The 19,561-nt window shown below is 34.0% G+C and overlaps 1 protein-coding gene and 1 long non-coding RNA gene across 2 annotated transcripts in view; one reads left to right on the top strand and one right to left on the bottom strand.

The window, feature by feature from the left end:
* CCDC102B (coiled-coil domain containing 102B) overlaps positions 1-18,366 on the bottom strand; it is a 47,464-nt gene extending 29,098 nt beyond the window's left edge. Inside the window, exons 1-2 of the mRNA XM_029959403.1 lie at positions 18,283-18,366; positions 903-1,523 (exon numbers count right to left, since the gene is read on the bottom strand). Coding sequence (XP_029815263.1) covers positions 903-1,511 — 609 coding nt within the window. The 5' untranslated portion in view covers positions 1,512-1,523; positions 18,283-18,366. The remainder of the gene's footprint in view (positions 1-902; positions 1,524-18,282) is intronic.
* LOC108640372 lies at positions 14,138-15,206 on the top strand. The gene is made up of 2 exons (XR_001921130.1): positions 14,138-14,234; positions 15,136-15,206. It is a non-coding gene; the product is annotated as an uncharacterized LOC108640372 (long non-coding RNA).
* Positions 18,367-19,561: the final 1,195 nt, after the last annotated feature.

Genomic DNA, 19,561 nt, shown 5'->3' with positions numbered 1-19,561 from the left:
GTTATTTCCTTCATGTGGCATATTTGTCTGCCCAAAAATATAAAAGGCAAGCATTTTTTGGCAAAATTTATTCTCCATACTAACACTATATTTTTTTTCAGATTTCACAGGAATTTAGTATAATTCATATACATTAGAGAGTGAATGAAAATTCTGAACAGAACATATTCAGATCTAAAATCTCAACGATTTCCCTTGAAGTAAAAAATTTCCTATGTACTACAATGTAGGGAGAACCATTTTTCTGCAATGTATGAAAAAATTACCTATATCTACAATGACTACTATCTATCAGACAACAAATACAGTTTTGACATGATGCTGTCTATGAAGATTATACAATGCATACCAAGGCACAGAATTAAAGGTGGTGAAACATGCGTAAGTAGTTCCATTTTTGATGAATATAACTGGATCTTTTGTATAGAACTGGGAGCTGATTAAATGATGCCTGATTGTTTAATTCTAAGTCAGGATTTAGTTGCCCTCCTTATCAAACAAAAATTCTTGCAAATTTGCAGAAGACTTTGCCTCATCTATTCCCATATTTCTGAAGTTCGGAGAGAATTAAATGGTTTTATTTTAAAAGCTAAGAATCTAGTTTGCTTCTTTTTGGGGGGGAAAAGAAAAAGTGAGTACACAGAACATGATGAATTCAGATTACAGAGGTAATCTGTTATCTTAAAACGTGAGAGTCAGAGCAATACTGTAAGTTATTGGATAGAATAGTCTGCCTCTGTTACTTAAATATTTAGCCATAGTGCATGGGTATGAATTATTTTCTGTATTTCTCTATATTAGGAATATTTAGATGGCTGAAGAAAAATGGTTTTGCTAATGCTTGAAAAATCCCATATTCTGCTGCTTCTTCATGAACTAAAAAAAGATTCCCCATTCTTTACCTTCTTTGTGTCTTCTGCCCCAGGAATTTTGATGATTTTGTTCAGTTCTTTCACAGGTTCTGGTTCCAGAAATGTTAACAGGTTTCGGTCTTTTTTACCATAATATATTTCTGAGCAACTGCATTCTGTTTTCCAGGCAGTTCCGTTTTCTAAGTTTTCCTTCTCACTTATTAAATTTTGATTTATTTTTTTAAGCATACTTATTTCTTTTATAGCACTGTCTAATTTGATTCTCAGTTGTCTTGCTTCCTCTCGGGCTTTATTTCTTTCTCCTCTAACTTTGCTCCATTTCTCCCGCCAGTTAGCAGTACAATCTGACCACCAGCGCATGGTCTTCTCCATTTGGGCAGCTCTGGCTTTGACTTCTTCCAATTCCTGAATTTTTACTGCTTCAAAAATTTCCCAATCACTGCTGTAATTCATATGCATATATGTATAATGAGATGAACATGGGTAGAAACTTTGAGATGGCAGATTTGAATTACATAGATGGTCATCTGGTTGGCAATCTCCACCTAATGTATAAGGTTGTCTTGGTTGGGTCCCAAAAATGTATGTCTCTTCCATTTGTTTCTGAATGGAGCCCAAGTTCATGCTTTGATTCATCATCTAATTTCACTTCTAAAAAAGACAAAGACAGAGAATAATTTAGCTTTACTCAATTAGATTGTAGGAATAACCTCCAACAGAATGGGTTTTTTACTGCTATAATAATGGGTTAATTTTAATAATGCTGTTCATGTTTTAGAAATGTGCTTAATCAACAAGAAACAGCTATTAAAATATCTTTTGTGTAATACTTTTCTAGTACAGCATAAACAGACATACCTATTACTTGGCTAGGAATTGCTAGCAAAGGAAGCGTCATTAAACAATCATAGTTCTGTCAAAAATTTTTTTAGTCCAAAGAAACCAGACAAAAGCTTTCATCCTTCAAGACAAGATTAAATTGAATCAATATATATTATACATATATAGTAAGAGGAGATTATTTGCCTAGAACTACAATCACAATTCATTTCCGTTCTTCCCCAAACTGTGGAATTTCATGCTAGGAAAACGTACCCTGTGATTTGCATACCTAAGGAAAAAATGTGATCAACCCCCCCCAGCCTTTGCATTTGCTTTGTTTCATGAGAAAAATCAAGCTTTTTTACAGGGGGCTTTATTTTGTTGTCTACATTACAGAAGACGTACAGGCAGCATATTCTTACAATATTCTTGAAAGTGTAGCGCTATCCTACTGTACTGTACGGCCTTCCTCTTGATGATACGACTCTGCTAGTAAATCTTGTTGCTTTCCTATTCATTATTTATCTTTTCATTATTTATTACTCATTTGGCCAGAGGAAAAAAATTATCTCAGAAATTTCTTTCCTACTCCTGTGCTGAGAAAATGCTGATGTGGACAGTCTGTAGAGACTAATCACTTACACCTCCTTGAGTTTTTTCCTCTTGTTTATCTTAAAAACAAAACAAACCAACAAAGCAAACAAAATACAAACAAATAAATAAACCTAAAAATCTTACTATTTCAATAGAAGACCAAGTTATTTAAAGTAGAAAAGAAATTGCTCTTATATTCCAATATCCATTTGTAAAAAATATAATGTTTATCTGTTACTGCAGTTAGTATTAGCACCTGCATTTGAAATGTAGAAGGTCAATGCTGCAAACAAAATTCTGAAAAGCAGTTTTGGCATTGAGATTCAGTCGTTTCACTTCAGCTAAATAGATGTTTTTGCAGGTTGTGTTCCAGTTTTCCAGCTGTTTTCAACTTTTACATGATTTCCAGGACATTTATTTACCATTTGTTAGAAGCTTATGGAGAACTGTTGTAGTGAAGTATGGATATGAAAGAAGGAAAAGGACAGTAAAACACTCCAAACTCCCTTCAGCACCAACCCCCAGAGCAACTCTACACAGATGTAACACAGCTGCTGCCAAGGCTTCATCAAGGTTAAGTCTTTTTTATGTTTCTTGACCTACTTCCAGCAACTTAATTTGAATATATCTTATCCAAAATACAAAGATATTGCCACCCACAATTTCGTATGAGGCTCAGTAGAGCTAAAATAACTACATATTAAACTCTTGCAATAAGCTGTTAATTTAACTTTTGGGTTGTGATAAAGCCTTTGTTTCCTAAAGCTTTAATGAAAAAAAACTCAAACAAAATTACAGTAAATTTTAGATATATAATAATATATATAAATATATTACATAATATAATAAATATATAATGAAGTAGTTGAAACTTTTGAGGTTGTAAATTTTATCTTATTTTTTTCTGTACCAAACTATCTCTATCTACAGAAATGTTTATTACACTCTTCATAATCAGTAGATTTTTTAATGGATCTTGTTAGCAGCTTTGCGTATTCACTAAAAGAAGGGAGACCTTGGGGAATGCCCAGTTTACAAATATTTGGAGAGATAAGAATGGAAATATTTTTCTGTGGCTGAAACTCTGAAAGACCTGGGAAATCTTCATGAATCAGAATATCTTCGTACCATGGTTTCATTATGGGTGTGAAGAAACTTAATTGTAACCTACTGAAAAAAAGAGTCACTGGTCATGAATTCTTGCTCTTCTCCACTGTGATGGCTCAAGTGCTATCAAGACTGGGACACTGCCAGTCGGATCAAACTTGCAGGTGTGATATTTGAAGTAGGCTTGTACAAGCTAGTAGTCTCTTAGCCTTCTAATAGTTTGAACTTTGACTGCACTTTTCATCATGGATAGATGATTCCAACTCCATACCTAAAATTAAAAAAAAATTAGGAATTAAAATAAGTTGCTCCTCCTCCAGAAAACAGAAGTACTGGCTCAGTCCAAGGTGATAAGGAAAATGAGAAGTTTCTAGGAGTCTTAACTTCCCTATGTGCTTTTCAGAAAATCTAATCCAAACTATTTTGTAGCAATCCTCTTTAAGATTACTAGAGGTAGAATGATATAATTGTTTCACTACAAGACACAGATCTCAACATAACCCATTTAAGTGGCTGGCTGAGTCAAGACTAAAACATAAAATAATAGAAATATTGTTGTTAACAGGAATTTTCTTACAACTATGAATTATTGAGATTTGTGCTCATATCTGTTTTTAAAGAAGTAGTCTAAAATATATTTCTTGAAAGAAAGAAAAGATTTAGAAATTAGAAAAATGTGTTAATCTTTACAAAAGTTCTGAAATGGTCAAAAATCTCACTGTTCCAATGGGATGATTAGAATATATTTTTTGTTTTATTTTATTTGCGCTTCATATCTATTTGCTCTTTCATGTTCTTAAAAAATATTGCGCTATTCAATAATATGTAAAAGTAGTCCAGCTAACTGAAGACTCTTGTAATACTGAATCAGTTGACACTGAATCTTTAATCATCCCTGTAGTTATCATATTTTAAAAAAAACTCCCTCTCTTCTCTGGTATATGGTCAGCTTATAGAAAAGTATTTAATTGTAAAATTTCATATATCTACATTGAACTCAAAAAGGTCTCATCTATAAAATATCCATATATGTTCCAGGAGAGAACAAGAATAATTTCTAACTTGTATGTTAAAGATAATTAAAAGACGAAAGTTATATGTTAATGTTATTAGACAAAGATGCCTAAACATCAGAAATTCCATAAGTCTGAAAACTGACAAAAAGAAACCTGTGTGCAGCTAGTTTTAAAGTTGTTAGCTTGAGTTTGCAGCACCAGACTAGCTAGCACAACATATGGAGCTCAGTGAGCTTAATTACTTAATAAAAGATAATTGGATGGAAAGACAAGATAAAGTTAAAGAATTGGATGAAAGTGGGAGTTTTCTCTTCCCTTTTAGAGTAGTTTTTCTTAACTGAAGGAACACAAATTCCCTTTTAGAGTAGTTTTTCTTAACTGAATAATTTAAAATAAGTATGAACAAAATATGTGAAGCAACATTCCTTGTACCATGTGAGTGGGGTGGGGACAATGTGTGAGAGCACTGATAGTTCTCACAGAAAAAGAAAAGACAAACATTTGTTGAACAAGATAAGGAACATAATTCTAAACCACATTTCACTGTATTGAAACCTCTCCTTATTCATTTAATGATTCTGAACACCAGTAAGAAAAAGAAGAGCTCTTGATTTATTATTGCCAGCTATTGTTGTAGGCAAACAGAAGCATATTAACCCTTGGTAGCACAGTTAACAAAATTACCATGAGACAAAAGTATTAGTGCACTTTCCCCATGTTAATACCTGCTCACTGAACTAAGCTTTTTCAGTTAGTTCAGTAGCTAGGGCAGCAGCTTGAGGATAATTTTTCAACACCCTTTTACTAATTGCATGACCTAACCCTTAGTTACATGTCTCTTAATTATTAAGGCCTCAGCCAACCTTTTTTTAAAGGCATTCTGTCTTTAAAGAAAATGTCTGCTTCAGAGTGAGCCAGTTAGTTTTCTTTTGTCTAATCTATAAATTTAATAGGACAAAATGAAATGTAGACACTGTATGTGTTCTTTTTTAAGTGATACTAGAAAGTCAGAACTTTCCATAGTATTGCTGCAGTTCACCATTCAATCAAAAAGCCTGACAAAGGCTTAGAGAAAATGGCCAGGGATGACAGGGTCATTATGGAAAAACAAAGGGAGTGAGAGTCAGTCAAAAAGCTTGGCTCTTTACTGAGGGCTGCTAACTACCAAGCTATCGATTCAAGAAATGGAGATCAAATTATGCATGGTTGTTCCTGTTGTAAAGCTGGTTTTAATTAGTAACCCTTAAGGGTTCCAACCAGTGGCTAGAGAATGAGATGAAAAAATATTGCTAAGTAAGTGACTGAAATTTATGGCAGAAAGAAACCATCACACTGGAAAGCGATTTATGATATAGCTCAACCTAAGAACATATCCATAAAAATGTATCTAATTACCAAATCCCTAAAAATCCTGGCAACACATAATCAAGTGGCTTATCATTTGTGCAGAAAAATTTTACACAAAACTTTGAGGCAGAATGACTACCTGTTTACAGGAATGGCTTAGACACACTGGGATTTAGGATTCATTTCAACAGGCTATCAAGGTCATTTCAATAGGAAAGAATACCCAGTAGCAAAAGTTCTGGGAAAACAAATTGTATATTCGTGCCATTTTTTGTCAAACAGTGGTACATTACAAGCATTCTACCATCTTCAGGGAAGGTAATTTAATCTGGGAAACTTCTCATGTGTATTATATCGATCCTTTAGAACAAACACCTGGATGGTGGAAACACATCCTTAAAAGAGCAGAAATAGTGGTGTAGGGAATGTGTTCCCTGCCTAAGCTACTACTGGTCTCACAACTGTTACTGCTTTAAGTCAGTGGTTTGCTACTTTTCCCTTATCCAGAGAAACACAATCTTATAATGAATAACATTTTAAGAATAAAGTAGGACAAGCTTGGTGTGTTTCAAATGTTGTACCATGGATTTTCTGCCTACTGTATCAACCTCAAAATAACATGACAGTAGATAGATGGAATGAACTACTAAACCAGCAGCTACACAAGAATGAATCTGTTAATACTGTATGTGGAGATCCTATCTGTGAAAACGTCTAAGATGGCTACACAAGTGACAACCCCCCCCAAGAAGAACCATAGATAAGGGATTCATATCAGTAGCTGCTCAAATTCTTGTTCAAACAGAAGTAAAACTCTCTTGAAATCTGTAAAATGATATTGCAGTTAAATATCCACCTCAAGGGTTATCTGTGTCCCTCTCCTTTTACAATGAAAAAGGGAACAAGTTAACTACAACTGAGATTTGGATTATGTCCAAGATCTCACTGTCCTTACCACATCACCATGACAACACTGTTAATTGGAACATATACCCAAAAATTGTCTCTAACAGATCCTGCCTTTTAACGTTGCCCATGGCACAACTCAGGTACCGCAGATCAGTCATAACTCAACTTCGAAACCAGCTACAGAAGGAATATCATCTGCAACACCACAAGGGTGAGTACTGACAGCAGGTAATAATATTACATTAATCCTAAATTCTAAATTTAACCTGAATTTAACTATATGTAGTAATACTGGATGTGAAGCTGTACGTGGCTGTGACAACAACAGAGTGAAATGGGCACTGCTGGCATGTAAGGCAAGTAATCATGCACTAGTGGACCACAAAAATTATGGCAACTGTTCACAATGAGAAAACAATACATGTCAGTTTTTTCATAAACATTCCGAAAAATCGCTGTGCAAGTCAATGTAAATGGACAAAATTAAGCTACCAACTGTTCCTGATTACGTAATCTTAAAAAACAATCTGGACAATTTATTAATAAAAGTTCCTTTCACTTAATGCAATTGCATGATGGACAAGAGCCTATGATTATGGTTCCAAAATTAACGACAATGATCGTACATTGAACATTACCAATTTATACACTCCTGCATGGCAGAAAACTGGTACTGACAACAGTGACCATCTCTGTGGTGGTGGCTACAAAGTCATTGACCAATAGGGCAATGACCAAAGAGATATTATTCAAACTCTGTTGGTTGTAATTGGTATATGAATTGAATTAATTTATTACTGAAACCCTAGCAAAAAAATTGTCGGTATTAAGAGAAACTGAAGTCAGGATAACTAGAATGACTTGGAAAATGCTTAAAGGAAAGAAAAGTAAAAATATGGTAATAATGATCACACTGCTCATGTTAAAGTCTGACATATGCTGAGAGCAGTGTCACTAGGTCAATGGGAGAGCAGCATGTATATAGAACACAGTGGATAGGGACAGATAAGGGCTATCACCTGCAGCCATCATCTCCTGCATCTTCAAAATGTAACTACTTGACAGTCTCTTTAGAATCTGCTAACTCATGGAAACGCTATAGACTAAACTTCTGACCTGGAAAGTGTAAATGCCTAAGCTTATTCCTAAAGTTTTTGAAGCAGACCCAACAGCAGGCAGACTTTTGAGACTTTTGCGCTTGTCGGTGTGATATGAGGGGCACTCACACCATGATGGAGAAGACAAAATGAGCACTCTCACCAACAGTTTGGTAACCAATTTGAGAAAATATGATTTAGAGAACTCATAAGTTAGAGAGTTTGTGAATTAGTGAAATAATAAATTAGTGAGTTCATGTGTTGTACCAGTCTGTACAAAGATGATTCCACCACTGTTTGATGTCTTTGCATGTTTTGGTGGGGTTTTCTGAGGCAGAGTATTTCATATTTTTTTATGTTTTTTTTTCTAATGAGGTCATAAGCTCATAAAATTAATTTTAATTCACAAAGTACACTGTGCCGTAAATTTGGAAGATCCAAAGAGACCATGCAGATTATCGTATGCAGATTATCACAATTCCATGAAAATGAAAAGATAGTGATTTCAAGACTTTTCAATGCACAGCCAAAGATGATTCTGTTTATTTTTTTCCACAGTTATAAATCATAACAATATTAAACCATATGTTATATTTTTAAGCTGTTTATATTGTTTCCAAACACTGTATTCCTTACATGTGTCATAACTAAAAATAAGTCAAAAATGGCCTGAAGAGACAAATAATGCAAATTATTTACTTCCTGTTGGAAGTTATGTGATAATTTTTTCCTCCTATTTATATTTCTCTAGCTTCCTTTTAATATCAAAATATCAATACAAACCTAATTTATTTCCAAATCCTGCTTTATTTACTTCTCATGTCCAGTAACTAAAAACACTTATGCTATGAAAATAATAAAAAATAAAGTTATGTTTCTAACTTCCCAAAGATAAATATTTATGGGTTTCTGAGGTTTTGTTTCAGTGAGGGTTTTTTTGGGTTTTTTTGTCCAAACATGAAATCTTAGAAGTGTCTGAAAGAAAATGGTTTTCTTACCACATCAGTTCAGACAGTATGGATTGTTAAGTGAATCTATGAGATCAAATGAAATCACGATTCATTAATACCCTGATACACACAATTAAAATTATGCAACCATGTCTTCCTTCTGTAATGTATCCTCAGCCTGAATTTTTGAAGTGTAAGAGACAATGGGAGGCCTAAATCCTAATTTCCAAGTTCTTTAGTTTTCAAAGTTCCTAAAGAACAGGAATGTTTTAATCAAAAAAATGATAGAACTGAAAGAGAAAAAAAACCAAAATATTTAGACCGGTTGAGAGGAAGCAGTAAAGAGAGGAGTGCTGAGTAGTCTTCTATGTTTCCTATAGGACCAAATATATAATATTGGGAAAAGTGAATTTCACTATTTTCCTCCTTATTTCATTATGCTATAAACACCTTTGCCTTTAAAACAAATAAATAAATCTCAGGAGATGTTAAAAAGTCCAGAGGCAGTAAAAAGAGTAGGATCAAATATCAGTAAGCACTCAATAGTAGAATCTATGCAAAAAATGGAGTAAATGGAGTCAGACTTCATGTTTGAATTGATCAACACTAAATGATGAGAGAGAATAATGTGACTGAGAGAGAGAAGGCAAAAATGAGACCCACATTTCAACTTGTCTTTCTATTGAAAAATCCATAAATAAGGCTTGTTAACTGCTCTATCAGACCTAAAAAGTTCAATACCAGAAAGTAACTTCAGGAAAGTGGCATTTCTGCAGGGAAAATTGCATTTTACTATCATATAAAACTTTGTGACAGACAAGGTGTTTCTGAAGTACCCCCAGAAAGTACATTATTATATTAGCTGTCCATGTATAGCTAAATTCCCAGGAGAAGAGGCAAAGGATGAGCATAGTAAAGATAGTACTGAAAGACAATAAACCACAGACGGAGTAATAAGTGAAACGAGGACTCAGAAATGGCTTAATCTTTTTTTTTCTGGTTTAGTCAGACTATCCAGAAACCAAAGGAAAAGAAAGCAATTACCATAATGTTGAAATAAGCATTTTACACTATACAACAGTACTAAGTATACTGCTACCTGATATTCCAGTATTCATTGTAATAAACAAAAATTCTCTGACTCCAGAGGAAGAATTCTTTCTACTACTAACATAGTTTGCTTCTCCTGAAGGTTTTAATAATTCACATGAAGACATGTAGGTTAAAAGTACATATCTATCATTTATAATTTTACAAAAAGAAATATGAAGTAGCCTTTTTTCAAGTAGAAAAAAAAGTGACCCTGAGGGTGGCCATGATAGTCCCATTGCCAGTTTATTCTCATTTGCTATCCTTTCCCATAACTTACTCCTTTGAAATAAGATTTACAATTCCAAACGTAAGTAGTCTTGTTCATTTCAGAGAAAATAAAATCTCTAGTGTTACAGAAATTCTTTTGAATCAAAGGCATGCTACGTAGAAGTCTTGAGTAAGATGCTCTGAGCAAGGTGGATGGATCAGATGATCTCAGAGGTCCCCTCTAACCTCAGCCGTTCCATGATTCTCTGAGCAGTGTGATTTCTGAGGAGTTCTGCCTGTTACTTCCAGTTGTTGCCATAACAATCAGGAATTGAGAGGAAATGAAGATAATAAATTGTGAATCTCAGAATATATAACTTTTAGCCAAATGGTTCACAAAACACCGTGTAAGTAGAGAAGGCCATAAGAAATAAACCAGTTTTGAAACAATACTGAACTGCCTAGAAGCAGCAATTGTGCACTGTTGTCAAGAACCAGCTGTAAGGCACATGGAAAAAGAAGAAAGAAGGCTTTATCCCCGTAAATCTGTTCTGCCAACAGACACTGAGAACATGAGAGCACTGTGTGTGAAAGAAAAGGGTGAACAAGATAATCAAGTATTTTCAGATACTTCCCAGGCTGATGGTCAGTTCTATGCACAGGTGGAAACAATCCAGAAAAAAATATGCCTGTAACAGCAACTATTAGTGACTTGCAGGAAGCGTTTACTTCTCCATGAAAAATTTTGTATTTGGACTGATGCCTTTATTGAAATGAATACCTTTACTGTAACTCATCTAACCATGAGATATTATATATTTCTCTCAATGTGTGAGTTGCTTCTGTAAAATATAGTGGCAACTTTCTATGCTAATAGAACTTGACCACAGAAGAGGTAAAACTAGCATGGTTAAAAGCTTTTAAGACTGACCATTTTTTTTCTTTCCACTGAACAAAAACACCCCTAGGTAAAGAGAATTTGTTCTACTGAGTTACATTAAGACATAAGGTACCAACAATTAAAAGCAGTAAATTAGGACAAGAATTCTTCCACAGCAAATCTTACATTATTGTTGCCAATGGTGGGTGGTCTTAAAGGTTCTTGCTCAAAATGAAATGCTGTAATTCTCTTTGAAAAGGGATGCACCAGAAAAGAACTTGGTCCACTTGTCTGTGGTCCTATGTATTGTTTTTTTCTTTTTCATTTTGACCATTTTCTCCCCCATGTCTCAAAATTCACTTTAAGGTAAAATCCTCTTCACTGTTTCAATTAGTTTTAAAACACAGGCAGCAGTCACAAGTATTGAGGCCATGTTGCTGAGAACACAGCTGCGTTGGGCAGGACACGTCTCCAGGATGAAGGACCACCGCCTCCCTAAGATCTTGCTTTATGGTGAACTTGCCACAGCTGCTGCAAGAGGGGAGCCCCAAAGAGAAGATACAAGGACTCCCCGAAACAACATCTCAGCCTTGGCCATATTGATCAACATCATAACTGGTCTACTCTGGCCTCAAATCGGGAGGCCTGGAGACACACCATCTATAACACTGCGGATGCTTTTGAGAAAGCACATAGGATCACCCTTGAGGAGAAAAGACAACACAGAAAGAATCGTGCCTTGCAGAATATGTCATCTAAGGAGTCTTTCTGCTGTGCCTTTTGCAACCAGTCATGCCTATCTCGGATTGACCTTTTTAGTCACCAATGCGCTTGTGACAAACGCGGGTAGAACCCTTCCCAAATCTTTGTTCGCGAAGCCCAGCCATGAATATCTTACATAATATTATACAGACTATATACACTGTGTACATACTATATATACATACTGTAGACATACACATTCATAAAAAAGACAACTTGGAAGGTAGTCAGATTCCAGTAAATGTAAACAGATGTTACTCTTTCTTTCCTTTTTTTGTCTGCCGCTTTCAATAAACTCTAACCAGTTCAGATACTATTTCTTCAGGATGAGAACCAGTATTATATACTTACTCTGATTTAGGTCTATTCGTTAATACAAGCTATTACGTATCCTTGCAACATCTTTCAAATCTTTTGCAGAGACAAGTTGATATTTTTTCACATCTTTGAAGTTGTATTCAAATCCTTAGGGTTAAATATGAGTAATATAAATATTTATACATAGAGATGTTGTCATTTAATACCCACAAAGCCAAAAGAAGTTCTGAAGTACTTATTTAAACATAATTTATAGTAACTTCATTTCCTCAAGAATTTTTCATTTGATTACAAACTTTCATAATAGATCAACTATAATTTTTATACATTTGAGTCTGTAGAATTGATACTCATTCCTCAGTCACTACATATGAAAAAATATATTGTATAATCAGACTACACAGGAAGGGATGGGAGTGTGTATGAAATGAACAATTTTCCCAGACAGTCTCAAACAGAATTAAGTACTAAGCAAAAGCTAAACCAAGCTTAATCTGATTTAATTATGTAGCTATGGCTTTTGAGACACAACAGTTTTCTTGGCTAGCTGCCCTTTGAGATTGTTTATCACCTTTAATTAGGATATGATCAATAAAAAAAAGAGGCAAAATAAATTTCCTAGGTAATTAGGATAAGTATGAACTGTCAAATTTTTAGATTTTTTCAGGGTAACCAACTTACAAACAGGTCTACAAAACCTAGTGTAAACTTCTGAACTAAACAAGTAGCCAAGTCCCCTAAATTCCAATCTAGTCTCATTGATTCTATGTGGAGATTGGTTTTCGTATGGAATATATTGCCTGAATGATGCTCTGTGTGACTATTAGGAATGACAAGCTATGAATAATAATCTGAATAATAACTTCAACTGATAACGAATTCAGAGTGTATTTAATATAAGACTATGGTAATTCATACAAATTAATTCATATCAGTTAAATATCTGGTCTAATAGGAGTCTCCTGAATAGCATAGAGAGATTTCTTTAGAACAATAGTATTTGTACTCAAACTTGAAATAGATATTGCTTCAGAAGAATAGTGTTCATATTAGTTAATACTATTTCACTATACTGAAACACACCTTTTTAATGCTTATGGCTAAAGATGCAAGTGAACTCTGTGTGATTTATGAAAACACCTGTAGGTATCCTATTTTTCAGGCACAATGAGAGTTGCTCTTAATCACATTAAAATGGTATCTGTTTTTTTGTTTGGTTTGGTTTTGGTTTTCAGAAGTTCCACAGCTAAGGTAAAGAATAACCAAGTGCATGAGTCTTACTCCTCTGTTTCCATAGAAAGCAGAGTAAGTTAGTTTCAGTGAGTGTTAACGTGACAATTTTTTACCCATATTGAAATGAACTGCAGTGCTAAAGGGGTCATAGACCCTTTACAGGGAACAAGGAAGCTAAGAAAGGTAACTTTTTGCACCACTCAGCTCAGTTACAACAGAGCCAGTTATCAGTCAACAACAGAGAATCTGAAAAGTCTCCACACAATCCAAGTTGTCAGTATGTTATCACAGAATATGCAATTCAGTCAGCACACACATGCACTATCTGGCTTAAACTGACAGACGGCCCTTCAACATGACATAGAAGAGCATCTTTCGTAGATTTGCTCTGAGCTTTTCAGAAAGAGGGAAGACTCCAGAAATGCAGGGAAATAATATTCAAGACATACATCCTCCACAAGGTTAGACCTGCCTTTGAGCATGTGATTCATAATTGGTTTTAGAAGACTTTAAAATTTGCAAGCATTAAAGCCAGTTGTAAGTTAAAAGTGAAAGAAGACAAGAAATCTAAAAACATCTCATTCAGCTGGTCATTTTCATCCAGGGTGTTTGTTAAAAAATTTAAGATACATTAGATATCAATATTTGCAAGTAAGCTATAAATAAGCTTACAACACACTATTTAGACCAAAGACAATTTTATCATGTTGCATTCCCAATGATAAAATTCCTTTCCCAATTATTGATAATATTAGCATTCTACTATTTACTGTTTTATTTATTTATGTTTAAAAGCCAAATTAATCTCTTTGTGAGAACAACTGTAAGTTCTTATTGGGTATAGTTGAGGAGGCTCAGCTACCTCCAAATGGTGCTGAGGACTTCACAGATCTGTGGGGTTTTTTTCTCACATTTTTCAGATTGAGCTACAGATCAGGTCAGCTGTTCTTCTTTCATTCTCAAAATGAAGTTGAAAAAGGCAACTGAAGACAAACGTTATCCAGTCTGAAGAGCATTTTACTGAACAGGTAAATGTTCAGATGCAATATTAAAACCTGTCAATCCAAACAGTAGAGGTCACTTAAATGCAGAGAAGCTTCATAATTTAGACAAAAATGATGACAATTTTATTTTCTAGAGTTTATATCACATTTCTAACAACTTCTTTTATGTTACTCAGTTGGAAAGATTGTTTGGATTGGATAGCTTCACTTTCATTTACAGGTGCTTTTTTACTTACTAACAAAACAACACTGAGGTGGATGGTTTGTTTTTTTTCCAAAGTGTGAAGATGTAATAGTATATCCCTGAAAAAGTTAAGTTTCTAGTCCTTGCTCATACATTGAGAAATTCTTCAGGCTTTTAAAACTCTTGACAGTATCTTAAAACCATATGCTTTATGGTATGAGAGATCAGGAACTGTCTTGTTAGAGTTGAAATCATTTATGATACTTTCTTATTCAAAACATGACCTACTTTCAAAAAGAAATTTCATAACACTGGGAGTTGGGGAAACTAATCACAGATATCTGAAACTTTGTCTCAGATGACAACATAAAACATTCCAATGCTTATTAGGACACAAAACATTTTTTCTTCAAAACACTGCTCAATCTGGAAACAAGTGATTTTCCCACCCACATAAGCAGACAAGTAAGAATGCTGATGAATATCATGCTTTCCCTGGGTCAGAGCATATCCCTTTGATTTGTTCAACTACTCTGATATAGTTGCATCAGAATTAACAATTCTGTTCTGCAGAGATGTTCTCAGTTTTATCAGAACAATTTTAGAAGCAATCTTTTCTATAATTATGTCTCTGAAGAATATTCTTTACAAATAGATTGTTACTTGGACATTTAAATGTAATTATTCTTGATTTTTCTTAAATATTTTAGTATTTTAACACCATCTTATGTCTTTCAACAGCTCAAGGACTCCTTTAATACTGCAAGATACCATCCTGTGTTGACTCCAAATTCAGTAAGTCTTCTCTGAGGGAAAAAAAACTTAAGAAATAATTCATATTGTCGCTCTAACCATGATTCCAGAGTTGTTAGACTAGTCACATAAAATAAATCACAAAGTACCTTCTGTTGCATCCTAGAGGTCACTTAAATGCATAGAGAAGAATCTCTATTTTTTTCTCTCAGTGACCACTCACTGTAGGGCAACGAGTACTCCCAATAAAAGTGAAGAAATTAATTGTATAAGTGGTGGTTATTCAGCCTGACTCTTTCAGTATACATTCTTTTGAATATTGTCCTTTAGACAGAAGGGAAGCTGGTATCCTTTTGCCAACATGGATACCTACAAAAGTTATGGAGAAAACTTCAAGTCAACTGAAAATACATTTTAAAAAAAATAATCAAAACAATAGGAACTTTCATGGCATTTCCTCTCTGGTATTCCTCCAGTAATGTGATTGACAATAAATAAGACTGGATTTGGCATAAACAGAGTCTCATTTAACCCGATGTAAATCAGACCAAGATTACTCAAATCAGCATGAGCAGAGAATCAAGCTGTTCAGGGAGGATCATTTTCACAATAAACCAGTCTATTGAAGATTATTGGTTGAATTAATAAGGGAATAGCAGCGAAAGCAGCCTTTGCTTAGAGACCTGCTTTTTCAAAGGAAAGATGAATATTGTTTCTAGCAGATTTAACAGGATATTAATACCAAGATAATGTGGTTACTATATATTGATATTCCTGTATGTTATCCCAGTTAAATAAAAAGTAAACCTCTGTTGTACAATTATATTAATACCACATTAAAATACCCAGGGGGAAGAAAATGGGGTTTCTAACTATGTGGAAAAAAAGCCAAATAAGGGTCTTTACAAATGAAGTGGACTATTAATAACAGTAAAACTATTATTTAGAAGCTAATTTGCCTAATTTTTTAGTTATATAGAAAACTTAACAGACATCATTGTAACTGCAATAAATATCTCTTTGTTTGGGGATGCAGGAAAATCTTTGACATTAAAGTAGCCCTTATGAAATTGTGAGATTAATGTTCAGTTTTCAATTAGCACTGTAACTCACTGATTTAAGGGGAGTGGAAGATTCAAAGCTGAGAAAGAAGTGAAGAGTAAGAGCAAGGAAGCTAGTGAATAGAAAATCATTAAAGAGGATGGACACCAAGAGTTTACAGGAATATAAGAAGAAAGTGGTATTTAAATAAAAATAATACATACTTCATTGTAAGAACATTTTATGGGCAACAAAAATCTATATTTGCACTAGAATTTTTTCCTGATAGCATGTTGCCTTAAATGTCCATATGTTCTTGTTAACTATATATATAGGAAAAGGTTAAAATAAAACTTGTTTAATAAAAGTGGAAATAGATATGCTTTTTTATTCTGAAAAACTATTTGGAAAAGAAAAAATTATTTTCTTTTTGTTAAATTTAGCAGATTCTAATGGAATAAAGGCTATCAATATAGAATTGTTATTGTGGGTAACGCTTGTCTCTTCAACTCACAGAAGAGTCAGCTAGTAGAATATATAAGAAAAAATTCTTTATTTGAGGGTGATGAGGAACTGGAACAGGTTGCCTTGAGAAGCTGTGAATGCCCCATCCCTGGAAATGTTCAAGGTCAGGTTGGATGGGGCCCTGAGCAGCCCCAACTACTGGGAATTGTCTCTGCCTGTATCACGAGGGTTGGAAGTAGATGATCTTTAAGGTCTCTTCCGACCCAAACCATTCTGTGAATCTATGATTCCATCAATGTCAATTGATACACTTTAAACAATACCAAGATCTACCCCTCTTGGTGTTGAAGTCAATGACAGTGTTTTAAGTCTGTTCATTACCAGCTGTTTTAGTGTATTCATTTTCAAGTGATTTATTCTTCAAATCTACCCAAGATTGATATTAGTACTTTATATTTAAGGTGAAAGAGTGGCCTCAATTCAAAATTTCTACATACAAATACATAAAAAAAGACTGACAACTAATTTCACATTTTTCACTAGTTTTTTGTAGATATCTCTGGAAGCGATACAACTAGTTCTATAAATGACGCCTAACATATTTTGGAAATCCATCTATCTTCATTTTATTACTCAAAGAACTGCATTCAGAAACTCAAAAGTAATTTTTCTAGCATAGGTAGTCTAAAACAAAGCTAGGATTCTAGCCATAGGACTATTTATAACAGAGTCTGCTTCATAAAAGGGTTTTAAGAATCAGTGAGAACTATGATAAACAAAATGCAACTATCTACATAGTCCATAGGAAACCTATTCGTACTACTTGTTATATATACTTACTGAACTCATCAACATTAATTTTGGAATTTGACCCTTGTTCTCATTGGTGATGGATCATCCACACTCTCATACCATCTCCGTTACTTGACTTTGAAAAAAATGACGAACTAAATATCTCTGTCCAATATCAACAAATCAGAGTATGAATAAACATGTTTCATTGCATTAGAATAGTATCATATAGCTAAGAATGCACTTCTTTCTTATCCCATCTTCAGATATTTTCTGAAGGAAGTCAGGATTTTACAACTCATTATTGAGTTTTATAACTTATGAAAATAGAAACACTGTGTAAACACTGCCTTCTAAATAAAAATTGCAGTATGAACTTCTGCAAACTCCTAACAGTATTCTCACTACACTTCTATCCATAATACTGATACTTATTAAAAGGTAACAAAGATTTCATTTCACAAAGTAATTTAAAAAAGGGTTTTAGTATTAAAAGAGTATAATCCTTGAAATTTCTGCATTTATACTAATTTATAAATGAAAAATAAGAAATAACTATGAAAAATTTGAAAAATTACCTGATTAAGTAAGGATTTGAAGAACAAGCTATATTTAATGGGGTGTTAATACTAATACTATCTAATAGACAGAAGAGAAAAATCTAGTTAGATATAACTTAGCCACATACTTCCAATACTGCTTTCTGATCTTCAGTACTTTTGCTGGGTATTTCAGATTATTTTCCTCCTTACCATCAACCTGATAGTAACTCATGCTTTGTCCCTGAAGAGAAATATAGAAATTAAACATTAAACCCACAAGCTTAAGACCCCTTACCCTCTGAGTTTTCTGGGCTCCTCTTGCTTCTCAGTGTTACAGACACATGTGTAAACAACTGAATTTCCTGCATCCTTTTCTCATCTGCACTGTACTGGGACTTGGCCAATTGGATTATTTACAGCATTAAGGCCATTCCACAGTAACTTGAAAAAGATTCTCATTGGTCAGACATTATCAAAACTAAAACCACATTTTTCTTTTAAGTAAAGTAATTTACAGAAAATAAAACTTTTTGACATACTGTTCTTCACTGAGCATTACATATTTATTTTTTTTGCCCCCCCCTTCCCTTTCTAAACTGAAGACTGTGAACTGAGTCCCCCAAATATTATGTATAAAATGAAATTAGTTATTTGAATCACAGTACTTAAGCAGAGGTATTAGTACCCAACCAAATTGAGTGGATTCTTAAACCACTACTTGCTCTTAGTATACCTCCTGAGTTTTCAATATCTTATTATAAGACTAAGTTTTTAGTCAGCTAGATGATATATGGTCCTGCAAATACATGCATTTTCATAATTAACTCAGCAATTAGCCAGGGGCTGTTGGACATTATTATGAAAAACTCTAGATTATGAGAGATACGAAAAGACCATGGTGAGGAAACTTGAAAAAAATATAGACTTTGAAAAGCTCATTTTGCAATAAAATTTATGGTTACATATTAAAATAGAAGGTAAGGAATGTTTCCTTCCAGAATACAAGCTTCAAGATTTTTGTAACTGACATGACAACATATGACACCACTGTCCCAAGGCTGATATCACAGGCCACCAAAACAGTAGGTCCTCAAGACATAAAACTGATCTAGTTAGACACAGCTGAAATGATTTGCCATAGGTGTGAAAAGCTAAATATTTCTCATTAAAACAAAAAAGCCCTCATAATATACAGAACACTGACAGCTCCTATGTCACAATCTCGGAGAAGCCAGATTTCCTTTCTCCTAGCTTTAACGGACATAGCTCTACTTCTGTATTAACATCACAACACTTTTAGCAGCAATATAGCAGGTAGTCTTTTCATCATGAATAGTAGCTATAGCTACAGGACTCTTCTCTTGTTTGATACTTAGACTTTTTAAATTTTTTTTAAATTTATTTTCAGGAAATGAACAAGCAAATCCTCTCACTCTCATCAATTACACGGGTATTCTGTGAGTTCCATGACTCACAAAATCTATTCCACTCCCAGGAGACAAAAGACATTCATTAAAATAGGTAAAACAAAACAAAACAAAAAAACTAAACCCAAACCCACCCAGACATATATT

This window comes from Manacus vitellinus, unplaced genomic scaffold (assembly GCF_001715985.3).
Source record: "Manacus vitellinus isolate BGI_N305 unplaced genomic scaffold, ASM171598v3 scaffold_1_pilon, whole genome shotgun sequence".
NCBI lineage: Eukaryota > Metazoa > Chordata > Aves > Passeriformes > Pipridae > Manacus > Manacus vitellinus.
This window is presented reverse-complemented; position numbering and strand designations above follow the sequence as displayed.